Source organism: Anabrus simplex, chromosome 10 (genome assembly GCF_040414725.1).
Source record: "Anabrus simplex isolate iqAnaSimp1 chromosome 10, ASM4041472v1, whole genome shotgun sequence".
NCBI classification, from domain to species: Eukaryota; Metazoa; Arthropoda; class Insecta; order Orthoptera; family Tettigoniidae; genus Anabrus; species Anabrus simplex.
This window is the reverse complement of record NC_090274.1, coordinates 64,197,068-64,213,961: the sequence shown is the minus strand read 5'-3', so window position 1 is coordinate 64,213,961 and position 16,894 is coordinate 64,197,068. Positions and strand designations below refer to the sequence as shown.

Here is a 16,894-nt window from a genome sequence, read left to right as displayed (position 1 = left end):
TATCATTGATACGTAGGTCGAGTCATAAGTCATGGCAACTATTTTTTTTCTCGCAAACTGGAGACAACACGGAAAATCTAAGATATGCACTTGGAAACGTACTGTATGTACTTGCGTATGATACCACTAGATGGTGTATGTAAACAACAGTGCGGGTCTAAGCATGCCCCCAAGTTCAGTGTGTGAGTGAGAGCGTCACAAAATGGAAGTCAACAAGCAGGAGCAACAATCGTATATTAAAATAGCAGTTCTCCGCTGCAGAAATGCACGCCAATGCCATGCAGAGCTGCAGGAAGCCTTGGGTGTGCATGCAATGCCCTATAGAACATGAGGACAGGCGCTGGACTCTAGCGGAATTGCAAAGCCAAGATGCCATTATGTGGACAACGGTTTGCTAACAAAGAGGACATGGTAACATCATTTCGGAGAGAGGTGTCATACGTTAGCGATACACATGCAGTGAATGGTAATCAGCGCCTGCCCTACCGCTGGCAACACGCAGTGGAAGCATTAGGTGATTATTTTGAATGTCTGTAACCAGTGGAGACCTGTCCTTTGTACGTAGTATTGTGTATTTGCTGTCTATACCATACTAAAACAATGTTTACCAATGGCCTGTGTTCTGTCACTTTCCTACGAGGATCTCCTGAAGTCAGAATTTGTCTTCCGGCACTATGCATAATTACATGCCCTATATTTCCAAATGCATATCTTACATTTTCCGTGTTGTTTCCTGTTCGCGAGTAAAAATATAGTTGCCATGACTTATGACTCGACCCTTGTATATATAAGAAAACATAACCGGGCGAGTTGGCTGTGCAGTTAGGGGCACGCAGCTGTGAGCTTTCATCCGGGAGATAGTGGATTCGAACCCCACTGTCGGCAGCCCTCCGTGGTTTTTCATTTTCACACCAGGCAAATGCTGGGGCTGTACCTTAATTAAGGCCACGGCCGCTTTCTTCCCACTCCTAGCCTTTTCGTATCCCATAGTCGCCATAAGACCTATCTGTGTCGGTGCAACATAAAACCAATGGGGAAAAAAAAAAATGCATAATGGTCTTATAATACTGCCTTGAGGAATTCCCCCTCTTAATCATTACAGGGTCAGATACAGGTCCGTGTTCAAATGCCTTCCATAGCAAAGATTTTGTTCTTTCATTGGTGCTCTTAAGCGATGTGCAGACTTACCAGTACTGGCTCATTTGAATTTGCCACAAAGAGATGTGGTTGGTTAACATCAGCACTGATAAAATGACAATGGTGCAAGATATCAAATTACTTTTTTAAATTACTTATCATTTTGACCAACCCTCTAATCACGTTGTTTCTGACCACCCTAATACGTATATAACTTGAATTGACATTGTCTTATTTGTTCCTTTCCAATTCTTAGTTTATTTAAACTGTAAGCTATAAGAAGTAAGTAACAGTGTTATATCTCTCTTTACAGGCAGAAGTGGAACAGATAGGGATGTCTTTCCACCCTCTAACAATCCAGCAATACCAGGCTCCAACACTTGACAACCACATGGCCTGGGTGGCATTCTGGGCTGTGAACATCTTGATCACTGTTGTTCCTCAGTTGACAGTCATCATCTTGTGCTGGGAACCTCACACCGAGCATATCAAACAGAGAAAGAAGAAACAATAAATTCATATTGAAGGCCATCAATAATAAAAAGAAACATTCCTCATAAGAATACAGATATTGGTGATAGGATAAACACAATAATTTCTAATTATAAGGGGTGATCAAAAGGTATCCGTTTGAGGGCCGTACAGTCCTGAATATGGATGCTAATCAGGCAAAATTGCCATGAGCATTGAGGCACTCATTCGAGCAATGCACCAGGTTGAAGATTCCTGTGTGGTAAAACACCGTGTCCTGCTGCACATCCTTGTCTGACCAGAAGCGTTGTCACTGCAAGGTCTTTTTGAGGGGACCGAAGGCGTGATAATTGTATGGGGGAGAGATCAGGACCAGAGGTCTCATCCACTGCCCACTCGTTGTCCATAATGGTTGAGGCTAGCCTCCCAGATTGACAGGCGTCTTGTGTCAAACTGCAACTGCATGGAACTTGGTGCACCATTCCACAATGATGGTTTTCAACAGATATGCCCACCCATACATAGTCTTCATTCTCTGATGGATATCCACCTGTGTTTTTCCTTCGTCAGCCAAGACAGAATAACAGCATATTGATCTTGTTTGGATGCATTTGTTAATGTTGCCATAGTTCACGTGCTGCATTTAACGCGCGCACTTCGGCACGACACGACTGCCACACTTATCCCTTCGCCTACATGTACGTCCTTTCATACCCGCATCGGAGTCATACTATGTTGCATTTCCGCTACAGCAAGGCCCTTAAATGCAAACTTTTAAATCATGCCTTATATTAATAGTATGTGAACAACCTGTTTCAACAAAGTAACCCTCAGTTGGGGGAGCACAGTGATAGGCTCTCCCTTCATCAATCCCAGTCCTTTGCATCCATTTCTTCTCAGCCCTCAATGAGCCTGTTTCTGCTTACCAGCTTCATCATCAACACTCTCAGTCTTGATCAAGTGATGGGCACCGCTCTTGATCGAGACTCTCGAAACTGACATCACAGATCTTGAGACTCTCGCAAGAATCTTGAGATCAATTCTCCTGTGCTGCGATCTGTGTGACACTACAGTAACCACAAGCATAAGCTTGATAGTGTATCGTCAGCCCTATCAAAAATAATGGGGAGGTCCACCTGTTCAATACAGTTATTTGATGTTATTATTATTATTATTATTATTAATACATATCGGGACTAGTTTCGACCCTATTGTATTGGGTCATCTTCAGCCTTCATTCATAAATAGAAAAGATCATACATACATACATACATACATACATACATACATACATCTTCATTATAGACTTATTCCTTTCAGCATTCAGTCTGCAAGCCTTTGTGAATTTACTAAACGTTGCCACAATTCTCTATTTACAACTAGTGCTGTGGCCTCATGTAGTTCTATACCTCTTATCTTTAAATTGTTAGGAACTGAGTCTAACCATTGTCGTCTTGGTCTCCCTCTACTTCTCTTACCCTCCATAACAGAGTCCATTATTCTCATAGTTAACCTATCTTTCTCCATTCGCCTCACATGACGCCACCACCAAAGCCAGTTTATGTGTACAGCTTCATCCATCGAGTTCATTCCTAACTTAGTCTTTATCTCCTCATTCCGAGTACCCTTCTGCCATTGTTCCCACCTGTTTGTACCAGCAATCATTCTCGCTACTTTCATGTCTGTTACTTCTAACTTATGAATAAGATATCCTGAGTCCACTAAGCTTTCACTCCTGTAAAGCACATTTGGTCTGAAAACAGACTGATGTAAAGATAGTTTCGCCTGGGAGCTGACTTCCTTCTTACAGAATACTGTTGATCGCAACTGTGAGCTCACTGCATTAGCTTTACTGCACCTTGATTCAATCCCACTCACTATATTACCATCCTGGGAGAACACACATCCTAAATACTTGAAATTATCTACCTGTTCCAGTTTTGTATCACCAATCTGATATTTAAACAGTACCCGGGAAACTGGAACTGTACAATGATGATGATGAATCTGACATTTGATTCTGTGGAATTTCTTACCTACTCTCATCAATTTAGTCTATGAAAGGCTAATTTTCATACCACATTCATTGTACCTATTTTCAAATTTCAAGATATTAGACTGCAAGCTTTTGGCACAAACTGCCATTAAGACCAAGTAATCAGCATAGGCCAGACTGCTTACTACATTTCTTCCCAACTGAATCCCTCCCTGCCACTTTATTCCTTTCAGCAGATGATCCATGTAAACTACGATCAACAAAGGTGAAAGATTACAGCCTTGTCTAACCCCTGAAGTACCCTGAACAAAGAACTCACCACTACACCATTGTAAGGAATCATTTCCTTCATCAATGTAATGTCGGTTAACGCAAGCACTGGTCGTATGGATATTGAATGTGGCGTTTTATAACAATGTACACCTACAGTAGCCGTCAGTCTCTGTACTTAGCCTACTTATGTACTTACAACTGCATACAATGCCAGAATGTTTATATTTTATAGTCATGTTATACTGCGTCAATAATAAATCTCGGTAGAAATAAACAGCATAGTTGCTTGTTGACACGTATTTACAGAATAGAGAAGGCCCGTGGTTGGCTATTCGCATATTTGGCACAAACAACATTCAGCTCCATCTACCTGTAGGGCTTGAGAAAAAATATATATAGATCAACCACCTAATCTGAGGAAAGCAACAGGAAACTACCTCACTCCTCATTTCCCTAGCATGCCTCTTCAGTGATGCCTAGGGCATCTATGACAGCTGATGGCAGAGCTGTTGAGGATGCACCCAGCCTTAGGGCTGGAGACTGAACATACATACCACCTAATCAATACGCAATAGTATAATCTTAATCTTGGAACCATCATCAGCACACAAACACTTAAATAAGATCAATAGCACATAAACATATTTGAAAGCAAGATCATGAATCTAGTATTGATAATTGAGACAATTCAAAACAAAATATTGGAGCTCATTGATAAAATGTTCATAAATTTAACTGTCTCAGTTATCAATACTACATTCATGATCTTTTTTTCAAATGTTTTTATGTGCTATTAATCTTATTTAAGAACTTATATGCTGAAGTGGCTCTAAGAACAGAAACATGTTCACTTTTGTTTGATAAATAACATTCTTAGATAATAATATTGTGTATTGATTAGGTGGTTGATCTATATATAAAGTTGTCTGCTAAATTATTTTACTCACAAAGAGAATAAGATATTTTCTCATTTTATAGAATATATGCTGATAGTACGGACTGGTGAAAGATTACACTCTCTCTATTGTGTGAATATTTTACATGGATTACATTTCCTATACAAAAACAATTTGATAATCACCACTTCTTTTCAGACTGAACTAACTAAAGTATTGTACTAGTACTTTATAAAGTCAGAATTAGCTGCTGTCACTTGAAATGCATTTACTTGTCGGTTCCTGGGGGGTTCTCCAAGCCTCATTTATTCTTTTTATGAGCATATTCTAGTTGATAATAACTCCTTCTGGCTTAATTTTTTTCCTTTGTGTCATAAAAATGTTTCCTTCTGGGTTGAAGTCAAGAGAATTAGGTGGCCAGTTCCAGACATTAATTTCCTGGTTCTATGGGATAGCTTCAACAGATTTTTGCCTCATGTTACAGTGCAGTGTCAAGCGTGACTGTATAATCTTTGTTTGAGATAGAAGTTAGTTGCTTAAAACTAGCTCGTGTTGATCCCTCTCTATTGTTCCTTGAACAACACACACTGACATCTTAAAATGCAGTACCTAACAGTGAGCATAATAATTTGGTAGACCACTGTATTTTTTCTGTTATATAGTCAGTATGGACCAATATGAACATGATTACTTGTAATACCTTAGAGCCTATGACATGCCGCTTGCCCCACAATGCGGAGAAAACGCTCTTGAGTTCTCTCTATATTTCTCGCGAGAAACAGGTGCTTGCACTTAGTTTCCAGAAATCTCAAGACCCTCAGACTGCCCGTCACAATCTTGATCTATTTGAGATGATAATGCTTGTTGTTTAAAGAGGCCTAACACCTAGGTCATTGGCCCCGATCTATTGAAGACTGAAGTGTATGAAGATGTGAAGATTGTCTTTGTCCTTTTGTTTCTTCGTATTTGCCCTTGTCTCCTCTTCCCACACTGACCTATTTAGTGTTCCTATCTCTCCAATTTGCTCCTCTCCTATACCAAATAGAATAATACAAAGGGGTCCCCATAAATGTACTTACTGTTTGGTATCTTTTGACAAATTTGACTTGCAGGTACAATTTTTGACATTGAGAGAGAATTATACACTTGAAACGACCACCAGCAGCTTCTGAACAATGCCGATGGCACCGAACTGCAGACTGAATTACAGCTGTCCGTGTATCTGGCGTAATGTCAGTAGATGACGCTACAATGTGAATGGTTTGAGCACATGGTTCGTAAAGATGAGGAATTTGCAGGGAAATTTGTGTGGTCTGACAAGGCACAACCCACACTTAATGGTATCTGTCACAAGGGTCTCTTATAAATCCTCACGTTCATGTGGAGAAATCGTAGCGTTATGTACTGCCATTACGCTAGATACATGGACAGCTGTAATTCGGTGCCATCGGCATTGTTTAGAAGATGCTGGCGGTTCTTTCAAACATATAACATTACTGTCTCTCAGTGCCAAAAATTGTACCTCCAAGTCAAATTTGTCAGAAGATATGGAGTATCAGACAGTGTACATTTTTTTTGGACCATCCTGTACAAGATTTCAATAAAACGAGCAGCTACATGAAACTCTTTGTGTTAGTAGTAATTTTAATAAATACAAACCTTTTGTATAGAACATGGCAATAAATAAATTTTACCTTCAGATCAACTTGTAATGTTTCCACAAATATAATCATCCTCCTCCTTTCCCCTTATGCAGCTTCTGCCAGGTCGGGGCATTTATGGCACTTCTCTACCTTACTCTCTCCTTCTAACATTTTATCTCAGTCCAGATTTCTTCTTCTTGCACTCCTCTCTATCGAATCTGCGACGTGTGCTGCAAGAGTTTATATATTTGGCCTTCAAGTAAATCTTGGATTACTTAAAAATTGTATTAAATTTTATTGTACCGAGCTCGATAGCTGCAGTCACTTAAGTGTGGCCAGTATCCAGTATTCAGGAGATAGTAGGTTCGAACCCCACTGTCGGCAGCCCTGAAGATGGTTTTCCATGGTTTCCCATTTTCACACCAGGCAAATGCTGGGGCTGTACTTTAATTAAGGCCACGGCTGCTTCCTTCCCACTCCTAGCCCTTCCCTATCCCATTACCGCCATAAGACCCATCTGTGTCGGTGCGACATAAAGCAACTAGCCAAAAAAAAAAAAAAAAAATTGTCTAAATTTGTGCGACACCCTGTATTGCATGTGCCAATTTTTCTGGGACTTGCACAAGATATAAGCTTCGAGAGGTTTCCTAACAAGCGTCTAATTAAACATTTAAATTTCATTGGTTTAAATTAATCGAAAGGTAACTCCTGTGCACTCAATGGCCATAAATTTTGCGGTGCTGCTTCCGGTTGCACCATTTAGCGTGGGCTACCTTCAGGAAACATGTCGCAGGGTGTTGGAATTCTGTCTTCGGTATCATGTACACTGGATATGTCGTCCATGAGCTCTGTGCTCCATGAGAGCTATGGCTTGTAAAAAAATCGATGGGTAAACTCCTGTGACAAACTATAACATTGTGGATCGATTCTGTAGTGGTGACTGGGGCTTTAATGACACAATTATAAAAGAAAAACATTTGGACATTAAATAAAATTTAGAATTTTTAAAACTGTCTCATGAAATCAAAATTAGATAAGGTAAAATACACTGAAACTAACGGCAGGATGTGGACAGCAGAAAGAACACTACGAGGTTGTGGATCGAATCCGAAACTTCGAACAGAGAATAATTTAGTTAATATCTACTTATAGTAAATACTTATTCATTATAAAAACATCTAAAAAGGAAATAATAAACACTACCTTCAACATAAAACACAAAATAGAAAATCAAACCATGAAGTTGTGATTCTCAGTTCAATACGGAACAATTATGAAGTTTTTAATTTTAAATAAAAAAATCGATCCACCTTGTTCTAGGTCTCCTTCTCGCTCTCTTTCCACAAACTTCATCTCCATCATCTGTTTTAGTCTTCTTTTCTCCTCCATCCTCTTTACATGTCCACAGTCCACCTCCGTAGCGCAACGGTTAGTATTATTAGCTGCCGTTCTTGGGGGCCGGAGTTCGATTCCTGGTACTGCCACAAATTTAAGAATGGCAGGAGGGCTGGTATGTGGTTAAAATGGTACATGCAGCTCACCTCCATTGGTGGGAGGGTGTCTGAAAAGAGCTGCACCACCTCGGGACGAGGACAAGAGTTTACTTTTACATGTCTACACCATCCTAGTTTACTCCTATCAATTCTCACATTCAGGTTTTTCCTCGTTTTTCACATCTTTGCTTCTCAATCTGTCCTTCCTTGTCTTTCCTATCATACTACTTAGGTATTTCATTTCACTGGCTTGAATTCTACTCTCCTCCGTACTTGTCGTTGTCCAGGTCTCAGCCGCATAAGTCAATGTAGGTGCATAATACATTTTATACATTATCTTTTTGCTAGAATCTAGAAGTTCAGGCATTTAATTTTGCTAAAATAGGCAGCCAATAAGCACTTAACATTTAGAAAATAGGCAGTAAAATAATTAAAATAGGCATTTATAAGACAAAAATTCGGCACTAAAATAATATAAAGATGCTTTAATATAAGCTACATAACATCTGCATCCCATTTTAGTACTGAATCTTACATCCCCCTGTGGGTGGGGATGTGAGAATAACGTCAACGGTATCCCCTGTCTGTCGTAATAGGAGGCGACTAAAAGGGGGTACCACGGCCTCTCAACTTGGGAATGTGTGTTGGTGACCACGGTTCCCCTAGCTGAGTCTGGCGCTGCTTCCACTTACTGGTGCCAGGTTCCTCGCTCTTACCTTTCCTGTCTGACCTCCCTTCGACAACTCTGGTTCTTTTCCGACCCCAACAGTATTAGATTTGCAAGGCCATGGGACTTTCATTTTCACGATCTTCATGGTCCTTTCCTTTTTTTGCCGATACCTTCATTTCTTAAAGTATCGAATCTCTTCCATTTTCCTTCTGATTAGTGTTATCAGAGGATGGTTACCTTCCTTTCAAAACAATAATCACCACCTGGACTTAATTTTACGTAGCAAGGACATGACCTGGCAATCCTTGTATCATTTATGTAAATGTTACTTTTTACCTATTAAGCTAAAATGAATTTTTTCTTTATTACTAATACAGTACATTTCAGTTATATAGTTTTTCTTTCCAATGATTAATTTTAATACATAAATAACAGCAGAAATGACCCACAACATGAAATAGGCTACAGAAGCTAAAATAGACCAAAATAATAACTGGTCCTACCGTTCTAAAACGTATGGAAACATTTTTGTCTCTATGTTGCTCTTCGATATATCCACCTACATAAAAAAGGCATTTTGCCCAACTTCCGGGCTTTACTTATTACACTTTCTTGGTACTTCCTTATTCCAGACAAGTTTTCTTACACTCCGGTAGAATGCATTGCCTAGGTATTTGAAACTGTCAACAATTTCAGGGCTTTGACCAATAATTTTCACAATGCCTTTCCCTTCTCTTTGTCATCTTGATATCACCATGGTCTTGCTTTTTTCTGCACTGATTTTCATACCATACTTTTCAATTTTCTTGTTCAATGCATTGAGTTGTTTTTGTACTTCTTTGCTGTTTGTTCCCCAGACCACAGTCATCATCATCATCATTATCACTGGTACAGTTCCAGTTTCCCTGGTACTGTTAATGAGCTTCTTCCACTTCTTCCTGTCCTACAACTTGTCATGGAGAACACGAACGTCTGCAAATAGTAATAACTTCACGTCAGGTCAGGATCATGCTGCTATCGTATGTGACAGTAGCCGGTAGTCCCTGTAACTGTCTGTTCAAGGGTCAAGTGACCATCACCAAACTTAACACCCAAAGGAGGGAACAACAGCTATAGGTGGAGGAGCCCTCTTTCTGGAAGCCAGGTGATGCCTTTGTGTAGGAAATGACACAAATTCACCAGGAAGGAGCACATGGTCAACGGTTTAGATGGTGAAAGAGGAATCCAGTCCGAACGGCAGATAAAATGGAAGAACTTTCTCCTGCCAGTAACATCTGTACTTCAGTGAAGTGGTTGCAAAAGGCATCTGTACTCCTGAGGAGCAGCCTAAAGTTACACCTGGCAGTAGATATAAAATGCCTCTGGAAGAGGCGACACCACCGTCACCTATACGGTATATGATATAGTACTTCCACAAATGTAGTACTGAAGATATACGAAGACAGAATCATACCTTGAAATTGGCTAATGAGTTAAGAAAGGAACCAAGGCAACTGGTTTACACCCCCACTCAATCTGAGCTAAAATCGAATGATTACCTTACAGCAAGTGGGGATATATTTCTATATGGGCCATGGCCCCAGGTGGCAGTTTCCTTCAAATCAATTTTTTTACATTATATTATGAGTAAGAAAGTTATAAATTTGCTTTTTACATTCATTGCAAAAGATTTAGTAAATTTTTGTTTGTTTGTTAGAGAAAGATCAGTTAATTACACATATAACTTCAAATACCGTCACATGACCAGTGTCACAAACTTTACGCTTGTAACTTTCTTATTGTCAACCATCAGTCATTTTGGTAAGTGAAACCAACCACGGCTTTATTTGAAATGTTGTATATTTTCCTCTACAGTAGTTTTAATTTGTATACTGATTTTCAATTTCATTGTCTTTCAATTATTTTCACATATATCGGCAATTTCGTTGGGAAAGGGGGAGGGGTGATATTTTGTTAAAGGCCCAGGCAATAAAAGTTTTAAATACGGCCCTAGATACTTCACTCACTTTGAGATTGAATACTGTAACGTAATAAAAATATTGGCAACCTGTACATAAAGGGAATAACAACCAAATCCGACTCAGATGAAAAATGTAATAGTACATTCCATAATATTTTAACTTGCACAGGGTGGTGGTGGTGGTGATCATTATTTTATGAGAAGTACATCTGGCCAACCATCCTCTTCTTAACACAAATTTTCTCAGTCAGTTGTCTATAAATTACAATGCCAAAACTGCAAAATTTCTTATGTACGAGGGCAGATCAGAAAATAAGTTGCACTTCCCAGTTATGGCCATTTATTACACCACCTATACAACAGCAACACGACTATAACGACATACACTGTAAAGTCACTTTTCCACATAGTTTCCAAGAGACTCCAAACATTTTTGCGAACGCACAACCAACTTGTCGATGCCGGATGTATAGAAATTTCCTTCAGCGTTCTGCAACCACTCGGAGACAGCGGCCTTCACCTCCTCATCGGTCTGGAAACGTCGACCACTGAGCTCCGTTTTGAGCTTACCGAACAAATGGAAGTCACATGGCGCTAGGTCGGGACTGTAGGGTGCATGTTGCCAGACCTCCCACTTGAAACGCTGCAGCAGTTCTCTCGTTTGGCGGGCCTTGTGAGGTGTTGCATTATCGTGCAACAAAATCACACCGGGGCTCAATTTCCTCCAGCGCTTCTCTTTAATCACTTTACGCAACCGGTGCAACGTTTGACATTACAGCGCCGCGTTGATCGTCGTACCTTTCGGCATGAATTCCACGTGCAGCAAACCCTCCATGTCAAAGAACACTGTCACCATAACCTTACCGGCTGAAGGTTGAACCTTGGCCTTCTTTCGTTGTGGCGATGAGGGGTGCACCCATTCCATTGATGTTTGCTTCGTTTCGGGGGTGAAGTGGTGGACCCACGTTTCATTGCCTGTGACGATTCGCTGCAGAAACCCGTTGCCGTCTGCGGCATAGCGTTGCAAAAATGCCAGGGAGGATTGGAAACGTTGTCCCTTGTGCTCATCGCTGAGAAGACGTGGGACCCATCTTTGACACAGCTTACGATATCCAATGTCCTCGTGAACAATGGCGAACACACTGCCATATGACATGTTCAGCTGCATCGCGATTTCTCTCAGTTTAAAGTGCCGGTTCTGTTCAATGATAGCATTCACACTGTTGACCTTTGCACGGGTCCTGGACGTTACGGGCCTGCCTTCGTGATGGTTGTCTGTGATATCCGTGTGTCCGGCTTCGAATTGCTGACACCACTTTACGATACCTTGCCGGGAAATGGCCCGCTCCCCATACACAGCACTAATTTCATGATGAATGTCCATGCAATTCTTCCTTTTGGCCCATAGGAATCGGATTGTCGCACGCACCTCATATTTGGAGTGAACGTCCAGTTGACGCGCCATTGCATTTGGCCGCTATTCACACAATACTAGAGGAGACACCACAGCGACCTGCCTAACAGACGTATGGGCAGTGTCTGCCGCTTTCTCCGCCGTGCCCACGTTTGTGACACACAGCGCGCTGCTGCGGCGCGTTAGTGCAACTAACCTTTTGATCCACCTACTTAGGTCAAACAGACCGTAGTTTCTTTAATAAGGTACATGGAGCATGTTAATGCCGTTACGTACAATAAGTTTTCTGCAATAGCACAACATTTATAGTTATGAATTTCATTGGTTCCGTATTGAAGTAAAATTACAGTAAAATTAAATTCTTTCAAGGTCTACCTATTCAATACAATGACGTTTTATTGTGATTTAATCACATGTCAAATAGTCAAATGGTACTAGTTTCGGCATCTATGTGCCATCATCAGCCTTGAGTACAAAATAAAATAAGATATATATTCCTAAAACATCTAAAACACATTTTAACTCATTATAAAATAACATACAATTAATGTGGTGATACATGAAATACGATAAAATTATGATACAATTGGTGTGATATAAAATTCTGGCTATTCGTTACATAATTCAGTCTGTGTGCATCCGGGATAAGTGAATTTGCAGTTGTATGCTGTCTATGTGAATGACATTTGTTCCTTTAGATATTAGGTGGTTCCAGGGAAGTTTACTTTGATCATATAAGATCGTGATGTAATTAGAGATGAATTCCCACTTCAATTTGAACCTGAAGGAGAAAATAGCCAAGTTAGACGTTGGAAGCAATGTATGGAAATTACTAGAAACATTAGTATTGTTGAATGATTGACTCACCTTGAGCAGCATGTAAACGTGTTGTTACACAGACGGAGCCGGACGAAGTGTGTGGGCAACGGTAAAGGAGGCGAGGGGAAGGAAGGAGGCGGAGCACTTGCGGGGGAATGGAACTAAGGCAGGGCGGAAGGATGGGGTAGTGGGGGTAATTGACGGGAGTGTGTATTCCGGATTACTTGGAAAATCGAACTGTTTTTCAATAGTTTGGTATTTTTAAGCCAATCGATTAAAAGATCGAAAAGGATATTGGGTTTCTCGTAAATCTCATTTAAATTGTAATTGGGGTTAAAATATTGGTCGCAGTTGATGTAACAACTTTCAATGATATTCATTATGGGTCCCTTGTTTACTGTTTGAAGAACTTCCATATCTTGTTCAATGTCGGTAAATTTGTGATTAATGTCGTGCATATGTATACCCATGGCGGAGAACTTATTGTGTCTCATGGCGTTGACGTGTTCCGAATATCTAATCATAAAGTTGCGTCCTGTTTGACCTATGTAGGAGCTGCTGCATTCATTGCATTTTAGTCTATATATTCCAGATTTGGAGTAGATACTGGGGGTATTGATTGATGCAGAGTTGTGTAAAATTTCGGAGGTTCTATTGTTAGTTTTGAATAAAATTCTTACATTGTGTTTTCGGAAAAGGTTGGTGATTTTGTGGACGTCATTATTATAAGTGAAGGTGGTTGAGATAAGAGTTTTTTCTTTTTCTTTTATGAGTTTGGTTATTTATTATTTGTTCTATAAACTGCCTGTTGTACCCATTGAACTTGGCAATTGCCCTTATGGTATTAAGTTCGTTATTAAGATCTTTCTTTGCCATGGGTATGGCCATTTGACATGTGATTAAATCACAATAAAACGTCATTGTATTGAAAAGGTGGACCTTAAAAGAATTTATATATTATTTACTGTAATAGCACAACATATATCAGATTCTAAGCATAGCTTTACATCTATTAACCAAGATTCAAACATTTTAAAAATTGAGAAGAAACGTCCAATGCTCAACACCTTGGAAAACCTTTACATTCAGTACTTTAATCCTAATTTCAATATTAATGAGAAATCCAATATTCCTTTTGATATAATCATTCCTATTTAAAAGAAACAAAAACTTAAGAAGAAATACGACAAATCCTTCAACATACATACCCACATCCCTTTATCCCCTAGCTGCCCCTCCTCACTCACTCATTCCCAACCATCTTAAGCCATGCAACTCAATCAGTTTTAGTGTTAGTCTTTGCGTGTTCACACACTAGCATAGAAGCACAAGGGGGAGAGTCTCATACAATCATATAATTTTTTGTTGTTTCCATTCTAATTTTCCCAATTCTCTCAACCTTTCACTTTTTTTTCTATACCAGCGTGCTAGCCAGCTAGTGTCTTGGGAAGGCACGGTATCCAACTGAAGAGCCCATGCCGCACTGGGGTGAAATACTGCTAATTTTTTATGATTGATTTTTCTGAATTTTAATAAGTCTAAGACACGCCAATTTCAGTGTATTATTGCATGTAACATTTTCTTTTCCATGTTGTGATTAAGTCTGATGATGACTCAAATAACAACATTTAGTAAAGATAAAGACTTTACTTAACTGATACTGAGTAGGTGGACCTTCCTTTCCCCTTCTTTGTTACTAATCAGAAGGGGGGAAAAAAGGAAGAGATCTGACACTTCAAAGAATGAAGATATCAGCAAAATAAAGCAAAAGATGTGAAAGCGAGGCGCTCCTTACGCCTTGAAAAGTGTAATACAAACTGTGTTGAATTGGGCAGACCTTATAAGTCTCTAACGCCAGCTGGAACACTGTTCACATATCAGATGAAATGTTCACAGTGACCTCGTGCTTGAATACAGGCCTCCACTCGTCTTCACACTGGGTACTGAACACAATCAAAAATGTTTGGTGTAGCGAGTACTGTCAAACAGACTGCCACAATGCGCACACGGAGAGTTGGTTCATCATCAACAGCGGTTGAATACATGACAGATTTTACCTGTCCCCAAAGATTTAAATCAGGAGAGTGAGGTGGCCAAGCAAAGGACAGATCAGATAAATCTGGAATTATGCATTTCCAGACCCATGTTGCCATCCCTTTTTTCTTTCTCCCTCTAAAGGAGGAATCCATTCCTATAGTTTTGCTGCTGAGTTTTGGTACACCCAATATATGAATTTGTACAGAGTAAAATGGTCTAATGGCTGACTTATGACAGGAAGTAAATTAAGAACAGAATTCCCAACTCAGTTTTTAATATTACTATAAATATTACAATACATATTGGAAGACATAATAATATGAATATTCCATACATTTATTAACTTAGAAAAGGAACATGATTCTTACAAAATACATCAGAAATAACAAACAATAACTGAATTTAAAAATCCCATAGAAAATTGGTATTGACATACAGTACCTCTGAAGCTGAGCATAAACAAAGCGGAACTTATAAGTTGATTTCTTAAAGGACTAAGACTAGAATGGATACAGGATAAAAATTAATATTTCTGTATAAGAATAGTCTTATTTCATTAAATAACAGGCAAGAACTTTTAAGTCTATTGATAATCACTTTATTTCTGTTCAGAATAGTACACAAGATCCCTGCAAAAGAAAAAGATATCCCTCAAAAGTTCAGGGTGCAACTCACAAATACATCCCTTACACTTTCATCACGATTTACCCAAATAAAGAACTCTGAAAAGGATTATGAGATCGCTTTTATTATTTCACCTGATTACTCTGGTACCATTTTAAAATAGTACTATTGTAAGTAGCTATGCCATTTTGGACTTTAAATAAATGGGCTTCCCGCACACCAGATGACAATTATTATGACTTTGGTTTTACATCCCACTGACAAATTTTACAGCTTTTGGAAACACCAAGGTGTGGGAATTTTGTCCCAATGTTCTTCTTTCATGTACCAATATATCTACCAACATGAGACTGGTGTATTTGAGCACCTGTGAAAACCACTATACTGAGCTGGGATAGATCCCATCAACTTAGGGTCACACTGTGCCATCTGAGCCACTCAGCCAGGCATACACACTGGATGTCTTGACAGAATAATAATTGCATCCATTGGGAATCGAGGAAGGTTTGGTCTCAAATTCTGCAAGTTTCCAAAATATTTAGCATAGTTACATGATGAGTAATGAACAAAATGGAAAGTTAAAACTCACAACCAATCTTTTTTTTTTTTTTTAACTGGTTGGAAAAGGGGTTTAGGATATATCTCCCAGGTTATCAGAAAGTCAAGTTGTGAAAAATGTGCTGGCACAGCCTACAATGAATTGCCTAGTACAGCAGAGCTTTCCAAAACTATTGTCAGGAGAATGAGGCTTCAACAGCAACCATTCCGGTCAAATGGCATACCTGGCTACATATCAGGGAGGAGTGCCTCAAGGGCATTCACTTTTGTAACCTGTTCCAGTTTCTAAACTGTCGATTCATTATATCGATGCAACTTTCAGGGTTTAACAAAAAATATGTTCTTTATCATTTTGTTCTAGTTCTGGATCCCCTCGTAAAAATTCATGTGTCCCAAAAAAGTATACACCAGACTTCCTTCATAAAGGAAACATGACAGTCAGGAATCTGACACAAGTAAGTGGAAGCAATGCCAGACTAAGCTAGGCGAACCGTGGTTGCCAAAAGACACCACCAAGTTGATGTCCATGATGATGCTTGTTGTTTAAAGGGGCCTAACATCTAGGTCATCGGCCCATAATGGTACGAAATGAGAAGAAATGTAACGACAATTCTAAAGTTCAAAATCATCCAATGACCAGGATTAAAAAACGTGATGATGAAGAATGAATGGATGGATGGATATGAATTTAAAACAATCAGCGGATCCGACCTGCAATGCCCCACCTTCCCAGGAACTATTATTAACAATGGTATTACTGGACTGCTTCCAAAGCACAATCCTGAATCAATGATGCTTTTTGTCTAAATGGGTCCTAAATCCAGGTCAACAGGCCCTCATAATGGTATTTATCGCTAGTAAAGTAGAACCATGGTATTTGTCATGTTGCGGAACTAATCAAAA

At 39.5% G+C, this 16,894-nt stretch overlaps 2 protein-coding genes across 3 annotated transcripts in view; one reads left to right on the top strand and one right to left on the bottom strand.

Annotated features, from left to right (window-relative positions):
* The window catches only part of LOC136881931 (transmembrane 6 superfamily member 1), a 40,921-nt gene extending 38,048 nt beyond the window's left edge, over positions 1 to 2,873 (top strand). For both annotated transcript variants that reach the window (XM_067154387.2, XM_067154385.2), the window contains exon 6: positions 1,451 to 2,873. In XM_067154387.2, the coding sequence (XP_067010488.2) occupies positions 1,451 to 1,651 (201 nt within the window). In that variant the 3' untranslated portion in view covers positions 1,652 to 2,873. The remainder of the gene's footprint in view (positions 1 to 1,450) is intronic.
* LOC136882097 (pyridoxal phosphate homeostasis protein) overlaps positions 1 to 16,894 on the bottom strand; it is a 108,714-nt gene that overhangs the window by 61,313 nt on the left and 30,507 nt on the right. The window lies entirely within an intron of this gene.